We start from the raw sequence: 22,386 nt of genomic DNA, 5'->3' as shown, positions 1-22,386 counted from the left end.
TGTTTCACTTGCTGTACAGGGCAGATTTAACAAATGTGTGAGGGATTTGAATTTTTAGTGCACACCCCCTAAGCATTTGGGTTTCCCCCCTTCTGACATGGGAAATTGCCATGCGTGAAGCTAACAGTATTTCTCCTGCCTACCTTCCAAGTGCCGACCTGAGCACTGATGCTCCTGCATTGTGTGTCCAACTTGCTTGCATTCCTACCATTTAAGCACTGTTTGACTGTGATGGTCATTAAAATAAAATAAAAAGGCTCATGGTTCACTTCTCCAGCCATGGAAACTGCTGCTGCAGGATTAAAAGATGGGGCTCTAGTTGCATAAACACTTCATTCCTGCATGTACATATTGCTTCTTTGTATCACAGGTCAGAGATTTGAACCCCAGCCACCGCCACCACCCCTATTAAAACAGATGGTTATGCCTGCTGCAAGTATGTTGAGGCCCTAGCTTTGAGATGAAAGGTGGTTTGTTTGACATTTGGATGCAGCCACAATGAGGCTGTCTCGTGTTCCTTTTGTTCTTTCATCTTGGCCAGGTACCTTCAGGCCTTTTCAGACCCAGGATCCACGTTTAACCCAAACATGCATTTGGGGATCCAGTTCTTAAGTCTTTTACCATATATTTGCATGGTGATGGTGCTCCTGTTGTGACCCCCTTGGGATCAGGCGATGACCCACTAGTGGGTCATGACTCACCAGTTAGACCAGTGATCTAGTCCATATAACATCATGAGCTTATAATTACTGGTGCTCATCTTTTATCTCAAGAAAATGTGCAGTCACACCATAGGTTTTCATACCTTACTGGTAATGTTCATGTATAGCATTTTTAAAAGTTTTCGTTATATGTGTTTCTCACCCTGAGCCTCAAAATAATAGTGTTGAATATACTTTTCAAGTGGGACTTGATAATGGGCTTTGTTTTTGAAATGAATAATTTACTCATAAGCAATTTGAGATACCTCCTTGAAATCAGGATTGCTTCCTGAACGCTCTTTTTAAAAACCCAAATTTGAAAATTGCTACATTTGTATCAAAAGACTGAAATATAATTGGCTCAGAATATTACCAAAGTCAGTTTCCCCATTTGGTTTGTAGTATGCAGATAACCATTTCTATCCAACATTGTAAGATCTGAGGATTTTGATTGACCATATTGATTTTGATTCTTCCCCAATAGATTACATGCAAGCATAATTAGGGTGGCATTTTAGTAAAATCCATTTGAATCACCCCCTTCCCCTGGTAAAATGCCTTTGTAAGTTGGGTTGGGTTGCACTGTAAGAAGGAAAGCGCAATATGAAATTTATAAACAAGACAGGTAACTCAAAAGATAGCAGTTGTTAATTACATTTTCCTTCTTGGTAACTTGTCCAAGCTCAGTGTACTTCTCTTTGTTGTTGTTGTTGTTGTTGTCGTCATGATAAAATGGGAAAGGAAAGGAACCCTGTATGCCACCTTGAGCTCCTTGGAGGAAAGTTGGGATGTAAATGAAATAATCAAGAAATAGATAAAACTGAAATGTTGTTACTGGTTTTTATTTTAAAAATCTGTTTACATCAGTGGGCAAGCTGTTGGTTTCTCGTGGAAACTAGTTTTCTCAGTTGAGTAATATAATCTGTATGATAGTGTAGGAGTAGCATTTGAAAGGTTTTTGTCTAATCTGTAAAGCAGTTTATAATTCTAGCAGCACACACACACACACACACACTGTGTTCTGTAGCTGTGAGTTGTGAGTCAAAGAGGCATGCTACTAATATCAGTTATCCAACTGTCTTCTCTTTCTCCCCACGCCCCAACTACTGCAGGAAGCTGTCACATGCGTTCCATCAAGCATTGCTGTCTTTCTGTCAAATGTCAGCAGAGAGCCGTTTGGGATCAGAGGTATATGTCCTTTTTGGAAAATGTTAAATCTTGATGAGTCGTAACAGGCTGGGGAGACCATATTGTTGAATTTTTAATACTCCAGCAGACTTCTGGCCCGTTGCTTATGTAGCTCCATAGAGGAGATTTTAGAACCTATGGACTGGTTATTACCTTTGGCGGCCACACCCAGTAGCCTCAACAAGTGCCATTGTTGAAATGGGGGTGGCTCCAGTTGTATTACTCAGATGGAGTTATACGCTCCTCATGCGTTAGCCTACACAGATAACTTTTGTGTCTTTTGGTTTCAAGACGTTTAAAATGAGCATGTCAACCCAGTATCCTGTTGTGTGCTGATTTCTGGGACAGAAACCAAGATGTGACTGATTTCTTAATTTACCTTAAGAATTGCATAAATGCCATTGCAGCATATTATTTCTTTTTCTTTCTCTTTTAAATCAAAATTGCACTTCCAGGTGTCCCGAATTGCTGATAGTGAAAAAAGCGTCATGCTAATGCTTGGACGTTGCTTGCCGCATATCGTTCCTAATGTCCTGCTTGCAAAGCGAGAGGTGAGAAATCCAGACATTTTGATTTCAATTTTATGCAACATTTCTGTTTATTGAGAAGTTAGTAGTGTTTATCATGTTGAAGTCGATTACTTGCAATCATCTTATTACTTTTGTGCATGCATCTCTGCTCCTAGAGAATGGTTGTGCACCTCTGCCAGGTGAGTTTAGCAAAACAGCATGATATCCTACTCTTTGTCCTTTTGCTTAAGATCCTTGATGGCACTCTGCAGGCCTGTTATTGTGAGTCCATCTGTTTTGCCCTTCAGTTTGCTTACTTGTGTTAGCTAAACCCACTTCTAGTGCTTCTGTGTGTCAAAGCAGAGTTATAATATTGAATTGGGGTTAATTAGCCTCTTAACATCGATGAGAATTATATATGTATCATTTAAAACAATACATATATAATTAACAGAGGTTCTCAAGGCAGCTTACAATGTGTTTAAAATACAATCAGGATGTTAGTCCCTAACTAGATAGGAATTCTTTATCCAAGTTACCATTGACATGGCTTGCAACTGTTGGCTCCCAGCGACAGGCATAAGAGGTCCAGGGGTGGAAAGAAGGCAAAGATTAAAAGCTGCTCCCCAGTCGCTTGATTCATCTGGCGCTGAACCTCTGGACCACAGCAGATTCCAAGGGGAAATACTTCTGCTCTAGAATTCATTGCGAAAAGAGCCAAACATTAGGAGTCCCTTGCAAGGGAAATAAGTTATATAGCTTTATTTCTTGTAAAGCAGAATATATGCTGGTAAAAAGCAAATAGAGCTACAAATATTGTTGTGCCTACACAACTTTTACAAGAAGAATGTCCTTAGAATTGAATAGCATTTGGCAGAACCGACTCACCCAGCAGGAGAGAGCTGCAATATAAACTTCCTGGCAGTGGAGACGCTGCTGCTTACTGGGTGGTAGGAATCAGAGAAGCTGGTGCAATGTGAGCGCACCAGCAGAGCCAGTCTGGTGTACTGTCACCAAGCAGGCTGCCTCACCCCTTTCCCTCCTGGTAAGCAGCAGCGACACCACTTCTGGGAAGCTAGGCATTGCGCCTTTGCTCCATTGGGCAAGGCACTTCCAGTGTTTGGGATTCAAGGGTTGGTATGCTGTCACTTTTACAATGTAGATTATAATGCAGGGATAGGAAACCTGGTGCCTTCCAGATGTTGTGGGACTCCAGTTCTCATCATCCCCAGCCAGCATGGCCTATGATCAGGGATGGTGGAAGTTAGAGTCCAACACCTGGTGGGGAGCAGGTTCACCGTACCTGCCGTGATGTGAGTCACATCATACTAACAAGATGATTCTTCTTGTAGGTACTTTTAGTGGTCTGGGATTTGGCCCTTATTGACAGAACTTTCTAATGCATATTATAAAGAATGACATGAGCTGAAGATGAGGCAGTTGTGTGTGTTTTGTTTTTGGTTAGGAACTGCTTTTCCAGCCAGCTTGGCTTTACCTATTAATCTAGAGAAATAGTCGTGCGATTGGCATTTTAGCCCTTGGGGGCTGTATGAAAAGGCAACCAAGTCAAGAAATGTGTACTGATCCCTCGGTTAAAATGACTTCGCAACCTCCATATGTCTATAAACTTTTCATTAGATACATTGAAATTCTACAATTGCATGCAGCATTTAATTCTATAAACTGTATACCTTATGGACTAAACTAATGATTCTGTTTAAGTTGTGATAGAAAAACAACTGTGTAAGATGTGTTCCAGGATCAGTTACTAATTTCTGACTCTTGCCGTTTGGCTTGGCGGGGTGCTACTTGAGCTTCTCTTTGCAGCTCCTAGTTACACTTGGAGTTAGTGTAAGATTTCTGCAGCCTACCTCCTGCTTACTTCTCCCTTGCAAAATTCGTGGAAATAATAATAACTACATAAACATTCATTCAAGTAACTATCTGTGTTTTAGATATGAAATGCCTTACGTTGGAACCTTGTGCTTGCATGTAAACTTTTTTTTAAAAAAAGTAAACTATATTTGGCAAAATACTGAATTTAGAAGAAAAGAAATACTAATGGTTTGTGTTGGAGCCTACTTGTGCACAAACATGAGGCCCATATTTTTATTTCAGTTTCCCTCATTTGGCATAATTTCAACAAATAATACAGCTTCTGTTTTTATATTACACTCCAATACTAATTGTTGTATATATAAACATGCGTACATTATTTGAGTGAACGATTGAATAACTAGGTTCTTAATGTTTACTTTTCCCGGATTAGTTACATGCCTGAGAAAGTCAGAGCAATGTTGAGTTTATTGCAATATAGTACCCATTTCAAAATATACCACATGGGTGTATTGCTTCAAAGTTCAACAGAATATGAATAATATGACAATATATGTTAGGTTGTTCTTGATTTCATGAGAAGCAGAATGGTATTTTTGATATTATTAATGGTATAGATCAATATATTTACAGGGATCTGGTCACAGGGAGCAAAAGTAGCATGGAACTAGTTCTGTGAATTCAATAGGACTTTAAGGCAATGGCTTAAGGCAAAAACATGGACTCCCATGTTGTCTGAACCTGGGTTTAGCTCTCTCCAGACGAACCATGAGCTGCAACCAAGATTTGTCCAATACTGTATGGTTATGGTTTTCCAGGACAGCTAAACTGTGAGATCCAGATTCAGATGACATACTAAGCTGAACTGTGACTTAGCTCAGCACGGCAGCAGAACAATCAGAAAGGAGCAAAGCAGCTGTGATCTCCTTTCCCAGAAAGAAACCTCACATTCACACTAAGCCATGGTTCATGATGTGTGACCCAGACCAAAGAATAGTTAAAGCGTTACAGCTTTGTGTAAATAGTTATTTAAGAAGTTGTTCAGACAGGTGCTTTACTAAATTGAATGGTCCATCTAGGTGCAATCTTGGATTTGTCGATACTGCATCAGAAAACCTGTTTTGGTGGTTTGGGCCATTATCTTCTGGCACGTGAGCAGTATTGTGGAAGAAAAGAAAACACCCCTAGATTATTCATGTTTCCCCTTTAGAGCAAAGTGGATTGTGGAATTATTAGTTCTTCTGGCGAGGAATTTTGCAGTGTGTTGTAGTTAGAGAGCCTGAGGAAACAGAGGCAAATGAGAAGATTGTAGGTATGGCCGAGGAAGCATTCATCGCATAATAGACAATGTACTTGAGGTAAAGCTTTAAAGAAGAAGCACGCTTCATTCCTTTGGCAAACATTGTATTCTTTCCCAGTAAAGTCAAGTATGACTTTTAAATTAAAGCCTCTTTTCTTGACCATTTGAAACCTTTAGTTTTCATGTTATCAGGGTTATTTATTTCATTCTTTTTTCCAAGAAACCAGGAAAGAAAAGCAAGGTGCTACATAGCGCCTGAAACCTGGGTTGTGGGGCGCTGAAACATAATTCCTAGTCGCATTTGTGCCTCTGTCGGGCAAAGCCTCCCTTTCTTCCCCTTCCTAAAGGGGAAGCTTCACTGAGGTGAGAGAGGTGAGGTTTTGCTTCCCCACCCAGCCATGTAGAGGGATGGGGAGAGGGGAAGCTTCGCCTAACGGAGGGAGGGAGAATAGGAGGAAGAGAAGGCGGTGGAATCAGGATTGCTCCTGCTGCTGCCCTGTGGAGTGAGAAGGTTGTTCGGGTCCGCAGGGTTGTTTGGAGCTACAAGCAGCTCCGCATTTGCAGCACCGATGGGGCTACGGGCAACAGCCCCAAGCGGCGCCTCGGCAGCATCCACAGTGGCGCAGGGTCTGGCAGGGGGGTTTCTGCAGCCTCACAGCCCTTCTCCCTCACCCACCCTCTCCTTACAGACCAGGCAGGCAGGAAGCCAGCTTCAGCGATCTCTTTAACGTGGGGCTGGCAGGGAGCAGTTCCGCCGCTGCCGCCCTCAGTGCCAGCAGTGCCAATTTGAATTGAAATCTTAGGCGCGGTGTACTGCGACAAGAGCTCAGAAAATGCTCGCAATAGTAAAACTCCCTATCGCAGAATGCGCCTGTTACTCTTGGAGTTTCATACATATTTTAAATAGAAATTCTGTTAAAGTACTTATTATGCACATGCACTTCAGACATTCCAGCTTCATGAATAAACCTCCAGCCAGATCTTTAGACATAAAATCCCAAAGGACTCAATCCATATCCTTCTTAGCTGATCGACACTCTTGCATTTTCCAGCCTAAGCAAGCCACTGAGAACTGCTTCCAGGTAAGGCTGCCTAGGAGTGCAACACACTTAGTTCAGCTATATGCTATCTCTTTCTTGGAAGGATTATTATTTACTTAAAGCCTTTTGTTCCGTCTTCATGTAGTGTAGGTAGTCTGTATTACGCTCTTCCTCCATACCTTCTGCACTTGAGAAATACCCTTGTCCCCCTCCAACTGTCCTCCCTCTTCTCTCCCTTTCATTAACAATACATGGAACATGCAGTAGGACACATCTGCTCAAGAAGATTTCTCATTGTCTCTCCACTCCCATTGATAGAAGGAGGTTTAGAAGCACAGATGCAGAGAACGCTCCAATCCCATAGTATACATGAAAGAATATGACCCATGGACGTGGACACACAGCTAATTCCATCTGATACAATTTCCAGCTTTCTGCAAGGTAAAAGCAATAGCCTTGTATCCGCTCCATATCTACCAATTTGGATTAAATGAAACAACCTTGCAAAGAATAGTAAGCTGATACCTAGGTATAGATTGACCGGTCTCATCCAGTCATCCTCCTTAAAGTTTTCAGTGAGGAGGGACTTAAACTCATTTTCAAAAGCTTCCAATTTTAAATTTTTTTAAGTGTTGATTTAAAAAACAATTACTTTACAGCATATACATGCATATACATAGTTCCACATACTCAAATAGGATTTGATTTTGTATACTGAACAGCAGTTCCCATGTCACATGAATAATTTTTGAAAGCAATGAAAACTTTCAGAAGAAGTTTGTGGAAAGGAGATTTGCTGGTCACGAAGAAAAAAATTCAAAATGGATGCGCCTAAAATAGCTCTTTAGATCTTGTAGTGAAACTTGAGCAAGCATTTGCAGCTTCTGTTGTGCTGAATATTTCAACAATGTGCCAGTGATTAACCATCAAAATAGACTTGTTGGATTCATCAGTAGAACTGTTTAGCGTTTGTTTTTTACTCAGCATGCTTAAAAAACCCCCACACTTTTCAATGCCCATTCAAAATGATTGGACAGTAACATTAAATATCCTTGTAGGAAGCTCTTGGCTGACACATAAATTACAAATGACTTGCCAGAAACTGAATGCTAGTTTATAATAAGCCCTGGCATGATGCAGGCTAGCATCCAAAAGCTGCCTCGGATAAGGGCATCTGACACCACAATTGGATTTATTAGTTTTTTATTTATTTTATTTTATTTTATTTTATTTATTAAATAGAAATTCTGTTAAAGTACTTATTATGCACATGCACTTCAGACATTCCAGCTTCATGAATAAACCTCCAGCATCTTCATACATGATGCATCACCAGTTGCTTTTGCTTTCTTAAGTAGAAGATTGGCATATAAGTTGCAACTTCCAGTAGCATATAAATACTTTCTATAAATAAATGAATATACCTGAGCTATCCTCAAATCTTATTCAAGAAATCACTTTTATTAATGCCATTGTGTGACAAACTTTAAATAACCAATTGTTAAAAGTTGATACCTTCAGAATGATTAATATTCTTGCAGAAATTAACAGATTCAAAATCTTTTCTTCCTGCAGTACCTCCAATTTCCTTTTAATGCATTATAGCTTCTGGTTCACTGGCACTTACTTCTGTTCTACTCTCAACGACTTTACAGCTCCCCCTTCACATTATTATTATTAGGCACTGCTACCATATGCATTTTAACATGCAGCTTCAGTTTCAGATATTCTCCCAATGCAAAGAATATTTCATAAAGTATGCCCTGGGCATACCGCTTAAAAATAATGCATTGAAATAAATACTCGTATCCTCCTGATTGTACAGTAAAATGGTATGCAGTGTTGTGCATGTTTTCTCAGGTGCAAGTTCCACAGCATTCGGTCTATAAAAGAGAAGGTTAAATGATACATTTTAAAAGATGGAAGGTAAATGATAGAGGTATAGCAAATCATTACCAGCTTCTTAGAATAGTTTTCTCCCATGCAGTGTTTTTTCCTGCATGTTCTTGTGCCTGTCACCTAGAAAATCAATAATGCGAGGCAAATAATTATAAATAATGTTGTCGCTTTGTTTTTACAATTAATTTAGTTTCAGTGTTCGTCTTTTTCATCTTTTAACAGGAATATATGGTTGATCAATATTTCCCCACTTGATCAACTTTTTATTTATATTTTAAAATTTGCTACTTCTCCTTGGGGCTCCTTGCCACCCATTACCTTACCCCTTGTACAGGAAGTTAAATGTAAAATGATAATAACAGGCAAAGCTAAAATACATTAAAGCCAGTGACTTAAGTATTGCTATGTTCCCTTTATCAACATCAGCAGGCATTCAAAATTTCAATTTTAAAAAACCGTATGGATCAATTAAATTTGAATGTCAGTCAGAACTTGAGCATACGTACAAAACTCATCAACCTTGTATCTAATACTGATATTGTGTACATCCTGTCACCTTTCTCACATCTAGATAGAACTCGCTTTGCATAGCAGGCCTTTCCTGACACCGCTCATTCATATTGAAATGTGTTCCAATACTTTTGTGCAATGAAGCCTTCATAGTTCACCAAAATCTACTTGCTTTTTTTTTAGTACAAAAGTCCTCATCACAATTCTCTGTTCTTATACTTACATTATCCATCATAGCTTCTTCCTGGCTCTCCGAATCTATGTGTAAAATAATTGTGTGTTTTATCTGGCCAAACCTAAGAGGGTGGAGGGTGACCTTGTTCATTTTGGCTTATTTTTAAAGCTCTGTTAGCTCTCTTAAACTATATTATCCTTTCTTCGATTGTCTTCACTTCACTTGTTTGCAGCTGCTCCATTTTTGGTTTGTCCTTCAGAGCCCAGATATCTTAAGAAGAATGCAATAACATGGGCAAGCATTTTGTATCAAGGCTCAGATTGCATTGAAAAATTCTAAAAAAAATTACCCGGTTCTTTAGGCTTTACCCATGTATACATTATATAGAATAGATTCTCTCTTTCTCTCCCTTCCCCCCTGCTCAATAATTGAGCTTCCCTTAAGACGCCAGTGACTCCCATTTTGTTAGTGAAAATCCTATTTATAACAAAGTTTGGAACAGTCAGAATACTGAAGCAAAAGGTAACCTACTGATAAGATTAGCCATTGCATGTCATAGCTAGCATAGCGGTAACTATCAAAAAGAGTAAAAAACGTAATTAGTTGGTTTGGGATGAATGGTGCCATGGCATAAAAACAGCAACAACCATAGATGAGTGTCAACCCAGAAGTGCTGGCAAGGCAAGGAAAATAAAACATTATAATAAATTGTTGTACGTTTTCCAAGTTTGGTGTGAGTCACCTTTTTGTATTTCTGAAGTATTGTTGGTTGTTCTTTCTCTTTTCATTTTACCGAGAAGACATGAAATTAAAATTGGTTCACAAAATCTTCCAGTGTAAAGATTTTTTCCATGCCGTTTGGGAGGTGTGCCTGGAAAGAAAAGTTACAGCTGCTTACATTTTATTTCAAGACTAGTTCAGTTCAGTTTCAATTAAGTGTAAAAGCTAGTGCAAAGCTACTGTAGTGCTCCAGCTGCAGATGCCGAATGTTTAGATACATTGCAGGAAAAAGGATCAGGAACTAGGAAAATCTGCGTAATCTTTGCATTTACTTTGTTGCTTTTCTGGGCAGAATGTGCACTGATATGAATTGCCCGGAACCTCAGAATTCTGGTTTTAGTAGGTTGTAAAAAAAGTAAAGATAAAGGACCCCTGACCGCTAAGTCCAGTCGCAAACGGCTCTGGGGTTGCGGCGCTCATCTTGCTTTATTGGCCAAGGGAGCCGGCGTACAGCTTCCGGGTCATGTGGCCAGCATGACTAAGCCGCTTCTGGTGAAGCCAGAGCAGCGCACGGAAACGCCATTCACCTTCCCGCCAGAGTGGTACCTATTTATCTACTTGCACTTTGATGTGCTTTCAAACTGCTAGGTTGGCAGCAGCTGGGCCGAACAATGGGAGCTCATGGGGATTCGAACCGCCAACCTTCCGATTCGCAAGCCCAAGGCTCAGTGGTTTACACCACAGCGCCACCCACGTCCCTGGTCTTAGTAGGTTGTAGAGCAGACTAAACCTGTTAAACTGGCATAATTGTGTTAGGGAAAATGTGTGGCAGCTATCAGTGGATAGTTCAAAGCATTTGATTCATGTTATCTCACTAACTTTCTTTAAATAGTGTGTGTATGTGTGTATAATATGTAAAACGTGTGTGTGTTTGTGTTTATAGGGATAGGTAGATAGAAAATGGTGTGTGTGTGTGTGTGTGTGTGTGTCTGTGTACACATTCACATTCTATGGGAACTAGTAGGGACTATCCTCTTTGTTCTGGGGACATCAACTTAATTCATGGAGCAGCCTAGGTTCACACGGTATTCCATGACAGCCCTGGAATAACTGGATTGAAGTCAATGCGTAACACCAAATATTTTTTTCTGTGTTTGCTTAGCCTCATCTTTGTGTTTTTTAAAAAAACAAAAAACTAAACCAAATTCTTTTCTTCAACTTCAGTAAGGAAACATATAGATAATAAACATAAGCATTTGTAGCACAGTCTTATTGGTGCTATTAGAACCTATAAACAGAACATGTGTTATTTTACAACTTGTGATTCTATGAGAAATCAATATGCAAGCTAATTGTGCTCATGCTGTCGTAGATTAACTAGATCTTATTTTACTTTATGGTTTAAAATGTTTTCTAGGCTTTTTTAAAAAAACGTTGTTTGATAGCTTTTCACCTTTCCCTCCCACTCGCACCTTTAGGAACTGATACCCCTCATACTGTGTACAGCTTGCCTCCATCCTGAACCCAAAGAGAGAGATCAGCTCCTACACATATTGTTCAACTTGATCAAAAGGCCAGATGATGAGCAAAGGTGTGTCTTTGATGTGTGGGAAACACTTTTCTTTTTTGAAATTTGAAGGCTGTTAACTACTTTTCTGGTTGCAGGCTTCTAGTAAAATAGGAGCATAGTATCTCTGGGCAGCCGCCCAGAATGGTTGGGGAAACCCAGCCAGATGGGTGGGGTATAAATCTATTATTATTATTATTATTATTATTATTATTATTATTATTATTACTACTACTACTACTACAGTGGTATCTCGGGTTAAGAACTTACTTCATTCTGGAGGTCCGTTCTTAACCTGAAACTATTCTTAACCTGAAGCACCACTTTAGCTAATGGGGCCTCCCGCTGCCACGCGATTTTTGTTCTCATCCTGAAGCAAAGTTTTTAACCTGAGGTACTATTTCTGGGTTAGCGGAGTCTGTCACCTGAAGCATCTGTAACCCGAAGCGTATGTAACCCGAAGTACCACTGTATTATTATTATTATTATTAGCAGTCAGTAGTCATTCACTTATACATTGCCTGCTCTCTTACAGCAGAGGTGGGGAGCCTTTTTAAACTAGAGGAGCAATGGATGTATGGTAGGCTACCTTCTAGCCTCCAAAAGTCAGGTTTCTGAACACACCTCTTTACGTGCAGCGAAGCATTGAAGTACACATTCTGGCCAGGCATAAACACTTGAGGAAGATTCAGAGCAAAAGTGTGGCTTAGGGAAATTCCCACGGGTGGAACAGAGATTTTGCCTCTAGGCCAGAGGTTCCCCGCCTCTGTTCTGTTAAAATTTTAACATACCCTAAGTGACAACGTAATATTCCTCGTGAAATCTGTACAGTCCAACGGATAGAAATTGCTTGCATGCAGGCTGTTAAAAAATAGAACCTTAGGCAGGATGGGAAGCACAGGCAAGGATAACATTTTCATTTTCAAAGACTTCAGTGGCCATTGAGGCTCAAAATAGTGCCCCCTCTCCTCAATATTTTTGCCATGCAGTAATTTCGTGTCTTAGACTCAATAAAGGGTTTGAGGTTGTTAAGCCACATGAGCCACCAACTGTAGTCTGAATTGGTACACACCAGGCCTGGTTAAGAACTAGGCCTTATTCTCCTGCCATTTAAGGCTGTGGCAGGGATGGCAGAAGGAACACTGCAGGCTGACATCTGATTCTCACTCACAGAATCATAGAATCATAGAGTTGGAAGAGACCACAAGGGCCATCGAGTCCAACCCCCTGCCAAGCAGGAAACACCATCAGAGCACTCCTGACATATGGTTGTCAAGCCTCTGCTTAAAGACCTCCAAAGTAGGAGACTCCACCACACTCCTTGGCAGCAAATTCCACTGTCGAACAGCTCTTACTGTCAGGAAGTTCTTCCTAATGTTTAGGTGGAATCTTCTTTCTTGTAGTTTGGATCCATTGCTCCGTGTCCGCTTCTCTGGAGCAGCAGAAAACAACCTTTCTCCCTCCTCTATGTGACATCCTTTTATATATTTGAACATGGCTATCATATCACCCCTTAACCTCCTCTTCTCCAGGCTAAACATGCCCAGCTCCCTTAGCCGTTCCTCATAAGGCACTCTTTCCCCCCTCTCTCCTAGTGGCATACAAACCAGTCTGTTCAGGCCTGGTGCGGTTCTGACCCCTTGATAAATCCATTCCTGTGCAGATTTTAAAGGAAGAAATACTTAGAACCTGCACAGATTTTCAATTTGCAAAAGTCGTTTTAAAAGCACTTTAAAATACTTTTTAAAAGACATAACAAAGCTGCCTCCCATGTTTTTTTCATACAATTTCCCTGAGAGTGACAGGACGTCAATCTGTACCTGCCTCTCACAGGAGGAGCTGAATACTGTATATGCCACAATGTGCTGTACAAAGAAGAGAGCCAGCCCTCTGACACCTCATAAGTAGGAGTAGAATCTAAGCGAGTCCAGGTTCCAGGGAAGACCCGTGTTCAAATCTGGACTTCAGTTTGGGAAGTGTGGATCAGGTGAACTCAATTCAAAATTCTCATTCACCTCTCCCATGCCTGCTCCTTCCCTAACTGATTATTGAAAACAAGCTGACAGTACATGTCCATATATACAGATTTGACAGTCTTGTGACCCCAGGGGTGTCTTTTTAGGGCCTCAGGGGGGGTGCACTGTGAACAACAGGAAAGCCCCATTGCGTGAATGGCCTTTGACTTGCAAAGAGTTTGGAAACAACTCTGCAAGTTGAAATTGGAGCCTGGGTTCAGAAATGCATTAATAAGTTCATACTCTAGTCTGGAAACAGCAGGCTGGGTCTCATGAGATTGTAATAATTAACTGAGGAATGGTCAAAGCGAAAACTCTGAGCAGTTTCCTTGGCTTTGCTGTACAGAGCCATCTGCAAACTCTTCAAGCAGAACTTAATCTTTAAAGCAGTATGACACAATAATAAATCGGAGGACTAGTATCCTTCTGTGCCTGGCAGGGCAATCCTGTGCACTGGAAGCTGGTGTTAAGCAAGGATAAAATAAGCCTTAGCCATACTCCTTGGTGCTGAGCCTTTAAATAAGAGTTTGAGTTACAATCACCTTTTAACTGGCATAAATTCTGCCCGGTTTTGAGTGCCGAGTGTGTTTAGGATGCAGCCTAAGTCCCCATCCCTTGTTTCCCACTCCAGAACAGCCCTTTTTCAGGACATAAACCAGTTTAAGATGCACCAGGCTCCTGGCTGAACCAGGATGGGGCAGATACTCCAGCCTATCTCCTGCTAAGACAAGGATGAGGAATTACACTGGCATAGCTCAACTGTACCGGGAACCTCGTGGCTTAGCCAGAGATTCTAAACTCCGCTAGTCCTGATGGATTGTTCTATAGGATTGCTCCCTAATAATTAATTCTTTTTTAAAAAAAGTTAAACTGTTATCAAAATATAAATAAGCAATTTAAAAACAATCATGTGTAATAAAATTACCTACCTAGGAATGCTTGGTGAAACACAGGTTTTTAGCAGCTGCTGAAAACAGTAAAGTGAAGACACCCTCCTAATATTAATGGGATGGTAGTTAGGTTCTGTATTTTGTGGATTCTTTTTAAATTTAATTATAGGAAAGTAGCAGGTATAGCTGTATCTGCTAGAAGGAAGCAGAAGATTAGCTATACTCTGCATTGAAAGTTTCTTTGTCTTTGTAGCAACAATTCCACATATTGAACATGTTCATTAAATCATTTAGGCTTCTCAAGGACTGATTTTCCCCCCCTAGAGATTTTATAACAGTCAGTTTGTGTACTTTTTAAGGCTTTTGCCTCTCTACAAAAGCAATACAGTGGTACCTCGGGTTACATACACTTCAGGTTACATACGCTTCAGGTTACAGACTCCGCTAACCCAGAAATAGTGCTTCAGGTTAAGAACTTTGCTTCAGGATGAGAACAGAATTCGTGCTCTGGCGGCACAGCAGCAGCAGGAGACCCCATTCGCTAAAGTGGTGCTTCAGGTTAAGAACAGTTTCAGGTTAAGAACAGACCTCCGGAACGAATTAAGTACTTAACCTGAAGTACCACTGTATGCCTGAAGTTGTATTTCTACCAGCAGTCTCCTTCATAGAATACAAACAGTGCAGAAAACACTGTCATGTGCACTGAACACCACTAGGGGATGCAGTTGCTAAGAAATTGCTTTCTTAAAAATTAGCAGTTTCAGGTTAAGAACGGACCTCTGGAACAAATTAAGTACTTAACCCGAGGTACCACTGTATTTAGCTTCTCTTAGTTTGCTTGATCTGTATAATCTACATTCACCTTTGTTGACTAGTTTTATAATTGAGGGCCACTTCTTACAAGACATTTTTCCTCCTCTACATGGTCACTTACCAAGTGTTGTGTGAATATTGCAGCTAGACTTCTAACCAGGAAGCACTTATGTCCAATGACTGCCCGATAGTGATGTTTAAGCACAACCATGTACAAAACGCAGTGCAAGTGTACACTTCTTGCTTCATGGAAATTATTTTCATACTTGGAAAATGTCGTGTTTAATGAACCATCAGTGACGTGATTGTCAGTAACTAATGGCTCGCAGCGCACTCCAGATGCCATTTTCTGTGCAGACCATTCAGTCTGTTATATCTCCTTTTAGGCATATGTGTGGTTGTTGTACAAGCATGTTTCACTGTAATAGGCTGAAGATTTTTATTTTATAGGCAAATGATTCTGACTGGGTGTGTAGCATTTGCTCGGCATGTTGGACCAACACGTGTAGAAGCAGAACTTTTACCACAATGTTGGGAGCAGGTAATAGGAGATAATCTTTATTTACTTCATGGGATACCGGGGCCAAAAAAAAATTATGCAGTTTACCAGCAACTGTGGTCTTGTCAACAGTGGTTTACAATATATTAAATAGCATATGCTTCTGAGAATTGTAATTGTAAAGGAAAGCAAAAGCCAAGAGCAATCTGGGTGGGCAATCCATGAGCATCTCACCTGTAGGTTAGGAAGATCTGAGGTTGAAGGTGCCAGTTCAAATAAACAGAAGAAGAAACTGTTCTTAAGTCATGTATTGTGCTAACCCATGAAATTCTCCTAAGGGTTAGCAGTGGTCAAGTGACAAAGCTTTATTAATAGGAGTTTATTATTTATTTTTTGCATGCATATAGCACCTTTCTGCCAGTTGTAAAGCCAAAATGGTTTATAGTATTAAAATCCTAAACAAATAAATGGTATAAAATATAGATCAATTGTGTTCTTTCCATGCTGACTACAGGCAACCCTCAGTTTGCATAGGGGTAGCGTTATGGGTCATTGTGCGCATCCGTGAAATTGCACATAATTGAAAAAACCTGCCCCCATTCTACCCCTGCTTTGCTATGCCCCCGCTCTGCTCTTTGAGTGACGTCTTTTATGACATTTCTGTGTCACTTCCAGGTTTGGCGCAATGTGCATATAAACAGTTGCATACATATCAAACATGTGTAAATGGGGATTTGCCTGTACTGACGTAAGCTGCTAGGCCTGGGCTTCCTTCTGTCTTAGCTCAGGACCTGCAGGGTGCTGAATAGTCTCTGGGAAGGTGGAGTTAGACTGACCCCAACAGTTTGGCCAGACCATTGATGCGCCTCTCAGGAGCTGATAAAATCTGCTGCCTGGCCTAGACTTCTTCCCTTTATGGGGATGTTATGAAAGTGTCTAATGTCTTTGTAGCCCCCATCTCTTCACCAGACCTCAGCAGCAAGGCTATGTTTCCTTTCTGGAAACATAAGAATTCCAGGTTCAAGGCATACTGTGCATCCTGACTATGGTTTGTGAATGGAAACCTGTGGTGGCATAGTAAATAGCAGCAGCCTCATATTCTTTACATGCTGGCATTTGAAACAGAGAAATACAGGACGGAATTATAAGCAAAAAAAATGAAAGGAGTAACTTTTCCTTCCGACAGATCAATCACAAATATCCAGAAAGACGGCTGTTAGTGGCAGAGTCCTGTGGAGCATTAGCACCTTATCTTCCTGTAAGTGTTCTGTGTTCTGTTTGCAGTTAATATTTATCTAAATTTAAGACTCATTGAAGAGGTTAAAATGATGGCCAGATTCTGAAGACCCACTTAGTACAATCCCCCTCTTCCTAGTTTTTACTGGCCCACCATGTTTTTGTTTTGGAGCAGCAGAACACGATGTTATATCACCAACTGCTTTTGAAGCTCCTACTCAAAAATAGTTTAGCCATGTGGCATCTTAGACTGCTAGTCTGGAACAAGATTTCTAAAAGCCTAAGGAAAGGAATTAATCCAGTCATTTTGGATCCTGGCCAACTACTTCAGTTGTAGCGCTTGCTAATGTTCACATAGAACAAAGCAATGTGGCCTTTTGGGAAACAATATGTGCAGAACTAATCCCAACCAATGTCCCCCGCCCCATGCATTCTAAATGCATATATTGGATTTTTTGCAGGTCTAGGCCTAAAATAGCTTATTCTACCAGATTATTTTGCCATCAAGATTAGCTGCCATCACTCTCTTTATACAGAACTGTAAAAGATAGCATAGAGGTATATGATATTATTGGTCTTATGTTTCCAAGTTTATGTAATGTAATTCCAGCAAATACTAATTTCCTCTTTCAGAAAGAGATTCGAAGTTCGTTGGTACTTTCCATGTTACAGCAGATGTTGATGGAAGATAAGACAGATTTGGTGCGAGAAGCTGTGATCAAAAGCCTTGGTATCATCATGGGGTACATTGATGATCCGGACAAATACCAACAGGTAGTGTATCTGATAATAATACAGGACAGGACAGTTACTAGATCATGTGATTATGAACAAAGTCTGAAAAATCACCAGGAAGTATTTACCAAACTAATCCCCCCAAAATACCCTGGGCTATTTTTAACATCATCAGCATTTTGAGATGTGACCTAACTTTTGGGCTCTGAAAATATCTTCTTGTGTGTTAGCAAAAAAAGAGCAAGCTGGCAGAAGAGAGAGGGAACATTCTGTAAAATCACTGAAGAATGTTCATTATTTTGACTGTGAACTAGGGTTCAGTGATTCTGCTGTAATTTTTTAGTTGTAATACCTATGGGTACCTTGGCTGCTTATGCAAGGATTGAATGAATTATCCAGTTTTATAGTTCACCTAACTTTTCTGCATGCCCATTTAACTTTAACAAATTTAGCCCCTTGACACTTATGGTGTTGCGGCATCTATTCCAAATAGTTGTGGAACTTTTTGAATTAACTTAAACCACTGGAAACGCCTTTTCATCAAATTCAAGATAGACACTTGCTTATCTTGAGGGTGCCTGGAATGCTTAAGCAAAGTAAACATAACTCTCCTAAACAGTCTGTTTCTTTCTTACCAGGGTTTTGAACTACTACTTTCAGCATTGGGTGATCCCTCAGAACGAGTAGTTGGTGCAACTCATCAAGTGTTTTTACCTGCCTATGCTGCCTGGACCACAGAACTAGGAAATTTGCAGTCTCATCTTATACCTACATTGCTTAGTAAAATTGAAAAACTACTCAGGGTAAATATTAAAGGTGTCTCATACTCACTGTTTTTTGTGCCTCTTGAATAAGCAAAGATACAGCTCATATAAATATTCTAATCTCCCCCCACCCCCACTTACTAGAATCGGTAACATTCAACACCATCACAACTAGTTGTTTGGACTATTCTGCAGATCACTTTTTTATAATGTTCTTGTTGCCATTTCCTTTAAAGGGCATTTTATCTACAGTGTTAACTTGCTGCTGCTGCTACTACTATGTATGTCTAGAGTTTGATCATCTGGTTGCTTGCTGATGATTGTCTTTTGCTGTATGTTTTGCTATCTATAAAGAAATGCTGGAATTCTTAAACTTTTGAAAGTGTTTTCCCCTCTGCTATCTTGGTATTCATAGGAATTGTCTGAATATGTTGCACGTTTCTAGGACATTTTTTCAGATTTTCACATTGGAAGTTCATTCTTCTCTCTCTCTAGTAAGCTGACTCATGCCAGTTGCTGTGAGATTAGGAGTCTGTAGTAGAACTGGGATGCTGTATGAGAAATAGCAGTGGGCACAATCTAAAGTTAAGCACTTTAAAGTCCAACTGAGTCAGGGGTGCTGACTTTTAATTAAAAAATGGGGTGGGGCAAGTAAGCCCCACCCCACATAGTCACATGATGTGGTGCATGCACACTGTTGATTGGCAATGCCCATCAACTGGGGGGGAGGCTTGGCCCCTCAAATATTTTATGGGGGGCGAAGCCCCCACAACCCCTAGGAGTTGGCTCCTATGGACTGTGATAAGTACATACTTGAATCATTCTTACAGGGATCATTGAGATTTGAGATGGTTAACATTGTCTTGGATTGTGCCCCCACAGTGTTTTGCTTCATTTAGTCTTTCATGATTTGAACTGAAGGCACATTGGTGCAGCAACCTTGCTGAAACTAAACTTCTCTGGCTCTCTAGAGTCAAAGCAGGAGATCACGTGAGACCTTTTGTTCCACCTTGCAAGAAAGACGATTATAAATGTCACGAATGCATCAGGTCAATAGTTGGGTTTTTGGAGAAGAACCTGATACAAAACCCCTTTGCCTTTATCTGTTCTCCCCTTTCTGGTCTTTCTCTGATAGATTCTTGTTAATGGGTTTTTAATTATTCAGAAGCTCATTTTGAATGGATAAGCACCTTGAGAGCAAAGGAGCAAGATTTTCACCTGGATTCCCTGTTTGCATTTCAGGAAGGCGAGCATGGACTTGATGAACACAAGCTGCACATGTATCTTTCTGCTTTGCAGTCCTTGATTCCTTCGCTTTTTGCACTAGTGCTACAGAATGCACCTTTTACAAGCAAAGCTAAGCTTCAGGGTGAAATTCCACAGATTGAAGGTAACTTCTTGATCATTCTCTGTGAGGGTTTATTTTGAAATAGGGTCAAATTTATTTTCATTTCACATTAACTTTAAATTAACATTCCATAGAAAAGCTGTACAGGTGAATGCAGTGCAGCGAGCTTGCTCTCTACGTAGCTTGAAGACTTCTGGTTCAAGAAGTCTTTGAAATGTGAACTCTCTTTTTTCACTACTATGAAATAAAACCTATAATTCTGCATGTAGGAAGCATTGTTGACACTTTAGATGAGTAGTATCTATAGGGAAATTGGTTTATTCCTATCAATTTCTGATGTATTCATTGCCAGCTGCAAAACCCATGTAAAGGCCCAGTACTGCTCCTGGTGTAAAGGGCAGAATCAGACCCCTTGATTTGGCAGATTTGGTGGTCATAATGCCTTCTCCTTATATATCCCCTGACTTGAGGGTCATAGCTGTTTTGCATACATTATAGATAATCTTGGGCCCCAAGCAAAACACCTGCACACACTGAAACAAAATATAGACAATTTTCCCAACAGGCAAAATGATAAGAATAACTCATGGGAACAAAATGAAAAGGGTGCCAAGGGGGGAAGGGCTGCCGAAGGGTGCTATGGAACCCATGGGTGTCATGTTCTGGATCCCAGTTCTAGAATTCTAGTTTATTAGAGAATGATCCAACAACTTGTATACTAGCTATAGCCTCTAAAAACTCTTCACAGGGAACTCCATGTACAGCACATTACAGTAACAGCATCTTGAAGGTAAGGATACATAACTTCCTAGGTATCAAGAGTTGAGCCACAGAATTAGGATTTAGATTGGTTTAGTTCTCATAGAATCTCTGGGACTAAATCCCCAAATCATCTTTTACCTTATGATTTAATGGACTATGGGTAGGTCTTTTCCCTACTTACTTTATTAGGTGAAAGTGCCTAGAGTTAGGCATGTCGATTGCTTCTCAATTTTCATTGTGTTAATGCACAAGGATTCTTAAACTTTGACCATGGTGGTTTGTCGTTTGCTGCCAGTGACTAGATTCCCAAGGCCTGCATCGCCTCTTCAGGATGTAGCCACCATAATTGGAAGCCGTGAACAATTGGCTGTGCTATTACAACTTTATGATTACCAGTTGGAACACGAGGGTACCACAGGCTGGGATACCTTACTGTGGGTTGTCAATCAACTGTGAGTTCCTTCTGACTTGTTTCACTTGCTAATTCCTCTGAATAATTGTGTGGTGAGGGGGACCCAATGTTTTTAATCAGCTTTAGCGTTTTTCTTTAATACTACTATTTTGCAGTTACTGACAGCATACATTGTTTTAGAAATTTTGCTTTAAATGGTATAGATGAATAATTATACCACCCCCATTGTTCAGTCCAGCTCCGAGGGCCTTCTGGCGGTTCCTTCAGTGTGAGAAGTGAGGTTACAGGGAACCAGGCAGAGGGCCTTCTCGGTATAACTATCTGACTTTTAGAATACATCTGAAGGCAGCCCTGTTTAGAAGTTTTTAATGTTTGATGTTTTATCGTGTTTTTAATATTCTGTTGGGAGCCACCCAGGTCTAAATGTTGAAGGATTCATGTTTGCACTATTAAATGTATTGTGCCAGAGCCCCCCCAAATATTGGACTTGTAAGGAAAAAGGATCAGCTTGCTTACAGTATTACAAACCTATTTTCTGAAAAGTGACTTATTTTTAACCTGATTTTTCAGGTTGCCGCAACTTATAGAAATAGTTGGCAAAATCAATGTAGCCTCAACAGCCTGTGTACATGAATTCTCAAGGTTTTTCTGGCGCCTTTGCAGAACGTTTGGGAAAATCTTCACAAATACAAAGGTAAACATATTCACATCTGGATGGGATAATGCAGAATAGAAACAATTTATGTTTTTCATATATCTAATGGAATGTTAGGATCAAAAAGTTGCTAACATGCCAGATTAAAGGTCTGGAAAGCACTTGACAGGCATCTAGCTTACCTTTACTAAGCAGGTTCCCCCCCCCCCCCCGTGTATGCATGTTTTAGAGTGTGAGGGAGACCTTGCCCACTAAGAACATCTCAATAAATACTCGTCAGCAATATATTCTTCTCAGTTTTTAAACTAATGTTTTTCTTTTAATTCATAACTATTTTTTAGGTAAAACCACAGTTCCAGGAAATCTTAAGGCTGTCTGAGGAGAATGTTGGTGAGTTGCGGAGTTACTACTTTTTCTACTGTAGCCTTTAAAAAACAAAACACCCTATACCAGGCATAGGCAAACTCAGGCCTCCAGATGTTTTGAGACTACAGTTCCCATCTTCCCTGACCACTGTTCCTGTTAGGTAGGGATAATGGGAGTTGTAGTCCCAAAACATCTGGAGGGCCGAGTTTGCCTGCCCTAGACTGAATCAAGACTCCAAGTTCTCTACAAATGAAGTTTGGGAGGCAGTTTACATTGAAGATGGTTTCTTATTTCTGGAAGGCAGACTTAGAGACAATAAATTGCCTGAGCATGCAGTGCTAATGTAACACTTTCTAGCTTTTAGTTCTCCCATACAATGTAAATGTATGGGAGAATGTAAATGTTGCTAATCCTTAGTAAGCTATTGGATCACACTCCTGAACTGA

At 40.3% G+C, this 22,386-nt stretch overlaps 1 protein-coding gene across 5 annotated transcripts in view; it reads left to right on the top strand.

The window, feature by feature from the left end:
* RELCH (RAB11 binding and LisH domain, coiled-coil and HEAT repeat containing) overlaps positions 1-22,386 on the top strand; it is a 62,545-nt gene that overhangs the window by 20,284 nt on the left and 19,875 nt on the right. For 4 of the 5 annotated variants that reach the window (XR_014529597.1, XM_083519065.1, XM_083519064.1 and 1 more), the window contains 11 exons: positions 1,814-1,889; positions 2,345-2,440; positions 11,357-11,469; positions 15,614-15,704; positions 16,849-16,920; positions 17,532-17,672; positions 18,272-18,436; positions 19,640-19,787; positions 20,803-20,959; positions 21,490-21,613; positions 21,916-21,964. Coding sequence is in view for 4 of the 5 variants with exons in the window: in XM_083519065.1 (XP_083375191.1) it covers positions 1,814-1,889; positions 2,345-2,440; positions 11,357-11,469; positions 15,614-15,704; positions 16,849-16,920; positions 17,532-17,672; positions 18,272-18,436; positions 19,640-19,787; positions 20,803-20,959; positions 21,490-21,613; positions 21,916-21,964 (1,232 nt within the window). In the remaining variant the exon portion in view is untranslated. Of the gene's footprint in view, positions 1-1,813; positions 1,890-2,344; positions 2,441-6,898; positions 7,016-11,356; positions 11,470-15,613; positions 15,705-16,848; positions 16,921-17,531; positions 17,673-18,271; positions 18,437-19,639; positions 19,788-20,802; positions 20,960-21,489; positions 21,614-21,915; positions 21,965-22,386 lie in introns of those variants that run through there. The other variant, XM_083519066.1, reaches the window with a different exon arrangement.

Source organism: Podarcis liolepis (genome assembly GCF_965112155.1).
Source record: "Podarcis liolepis genome assembly, chromosome: 8".
NCBI lineage: Eukaryota > Metazoa > Chordata > Lepidosauria > Squamata > Lacertidae > Podarcis > Podarcis liolepis.
Note: the sequence above shows the minus strand (reverse complement) of the source record. Positions and strands in the feature narration are given on the sequence as shown.